General features: G+C 46.0%; 1 protein-coding gene across 1 annotated transcript; it reads right to left on the bottom strand.

Annotated features, from left to right (window-relative positions):
• Nucleotides 1-790: 790 nt before the first annotated feature.
• On the bottom strand, nt 791-2303 carry LOC143488708 (uncharacterized). The gene is made up of 4 exons (XM_076987558.1): nt 2006-2303; nt 1790-1925; nt 1348-1630; nt 791-1228 (listed from the first exon to the last, which is right to left on the bottom strand). Exons 1-4 carry the CDS (start codon nt 2301-2303, stop codon nt 791-793), a joined length of 1155 nt encoding a protein of 384 aa, XP_076843673.1.
• Between the last annotated feature and the right edge of the window lie 415 nt (nt 2304-2718).

Raw genomic sequence — 2718 nt, 5'->3', positions numbered from 1 at the left:
CCTTGGAGGGGGCATCTGTCACGTTGAGGACCCCGGCCCCTCCCCTTTGGGCGTGTGTATACGTAGTCCACGTGCTTTGTCTGCGTCAGTGGGAACTCCGTGGGGATGGCTATGTCGAGTGAATAATGTGTCTCACCTGTGAATCGTCTCGTAATCACGTGGGGCTGATGTGGTTCGTCTATTTAATGTGCGCTCGCGCAGTGTCCTGTGCTCGTCGTTGTCTAAAGTCTGCACGTCGCGTTGTATGTTTTGAATGTTTATCGTGCGCTATTGTGCAATACACATTAAAGAATAAAAGTGACGTCAGTTGCAAGAGGGATTCCGTGTCTCGTTCCTCGCCACGACCCGCGCGTCACACATACACACAACCGCAGTCTTTTTTCAAAACCAACCCATCACACCAAAACAGTTGCTCATATGTTCAACACCAACCCATCCCACCAAAACAGTTGCTCATATGTTCAACACCAACCCATCACACCAAAACAGTTGCTCATATGCTCAAAAGCAAACTTTGACACCACAATACCGCTCAAGGCCTGCAAAAATGTACACACTACTGAGCATCATTAACCACATTACCAGAAATATTGGAAACATAATTTTCAAAGTGTGAGAAGTGTGTTCTTTTTACAGTTTCACAACTGCCAGGATGCATTTGAGCAACCCTTATTTATTCTCAAGTATTGGGCATTTACTATAGACTATAGAAATAATGAATAATGCAGAAAATGCAGTAATATCACAACTCAATGCAGAAATGAGTACTATAACCTCCATGGAGGATCCATTACACACAATAGATACAGTACAGTAACAATCCAAAACAATGTTCAGGGTGCGATTTCTGTAAATTGTAAATTGACACAGTATGTTGTATGTTGACACTGAAATCATTGGGCGGCATCACGTCGTCGGGCTGGGTCGGTCCACAGGACCTCATCAAAAACAAATCATTGTTATGCAAAACATCTCTGAGCTCTCCTAGGAAGGTTAGGAGACGCTCAGTGTTGTAGGCACCAAGTTCAGCATGCCGGTGGAGAAGCCCTCTAGAACTCATGGCAGCGCAGAGAGTGATGTTTCCTCCACGTTGGCCCGGCACATCAACGATAGCTCTCCATCCTATGATGTTACGGCCTCTCCTCCTCCTTTTGTTGAGGTTGAAGCCAGCCTCATCCACAAATATAAATTCCTGGGGTCTGGCCATGGACTCCAACTCGAAGATCCTCTGTGGAAACAAAAAGCGTTTTCAGGTGTTCAGACACAGTCAATACAGCACAAAAAAAAAAAAAAAAAAAAAAAAAAAGTACTGTAGGCCACCGTGTACATGGATTGTACTGTACTTACTTGGACATACTGGTGACGTAGGTGTTTTATTCTGTCAGAGTTGCGCTCAAAGGGTACCCTATAGGCCTGCTTCATGCGTACTCTCTGGCACTTGAGGACTCTGTCTATGGTTGTCAGGCTGACATTGTCAATGTTCTGAAAGTTCACATTGTCACCAATGATCCTCTCCTGTATCTCCCGTAGTCTTATCATATTGTTCTCACGGACCATATCCACAATGAGGACCTCTTGGGCTGGTGTGAATCTGGAAGGCCTCCCACCTGCAAATGGCAATCTTTCAACTCTAGAGAAACAGTCATTTGGTCAGAAATGGTCCTTGCAGTACACACTTTTACTGTAACCATGATTGCACTTGTCTGTATGTAGGTGCACTCCACTATAGTACTGTATACTGTAAACATCTAGTGTAGAGTAGGGACTAAAAACCTAGTACATACAGTACCTGTTGTGTTCTCTGAAGGCCCGAATAATGGTGGCCACTGAGAATCTGCTGAGGTTAGGTTGGACTCGTTGTCCCGCTTCGGTCATTGTCATGCCGTGGACAATGACATGGTCAATGACTGTTGCTCTCATTTCATCTGTAATGAAAATGTGTTGTCTTGCTTGCCCTCCTTCTCCTCTCCCTCCTTGGCCTGCTCCTCTTTGGACTGCTTCTCGCCCTCTCTGGCCCACTCCTTGACCTGCTCCTCTTTGGACTGCTTCTCGCCCTCTCTGGCCCACTCCTTGACCTGCTCCTCTCTGGCCCACTCCTTGACCCGCTCCTCTCTGGCCCGCTCCTCTCTGGCCCACTCCTTGACCCGCTCCTCTCTGGCCCACTCCTCGGCCCGCTCCTCTCTGGCCCACTCCTTGACCCGCTCCTCTCTGGCCCACTCCTTGACCCGCTCCTCTCTGGCCCACTCCTTGACCCACTCCTCTCCCTCCTCTGACACAAACTCCTCTTCTTCTGCCTTGATCATCCATTTGTATTTGGAACCTTCAGCAGACTGACTTATATAGGTGTGGTCACATCATTTGCAACATGTGTTTTCAAGTATGAGTCGTTGTGTTTCCTGAATGACACCAGGTATGTTGATTGTGTTCAGGTTTTGCTGACTGTGGGTGGCATTTTGCATCACATGGGCTTCACAGTGCATATTGGAGCAGAGATATATGCAAAATGTGTTTTAGCAAGGCAAAATGTGTTTAGAGTTTTGAGAAAAAGGGGATGAGTTTTGAGAACAGTGTCTACAGGTGAATTGTGTTTGTGGTTGTGGCAAATGGGGGATAGATTTACTAAATGTGTTTAGGTAACTGGTCATTTTGTTTAGAGTACTGGGTTTTGTGTTTTGGCAATAGAGAAAAACTGTAAATACACTTTGAAATTGATTAAAA

This window comes from Brachyhypopomus gauderio, unplaced genomic scaffold (assembly GCF_052324685.1).
Source record: "Brachyhypopomus gauderio isolate BG-103 unplaced genomic scaffold, BGAUD_0.2 sc54, whole genome shotgun sequence".
NCBI lineage: Eukaryota > Metazoa > Chordata > Actinopteri > Gymnotiformes > Hypopomidae > Brachyhypopomus > Brachyhypopomus gauderio.
The sequence above is the reverse complement of the archived record's forward strand: the minus strand, read 5'-3'. Positions and strand labels throughout refer to the sequence as shown.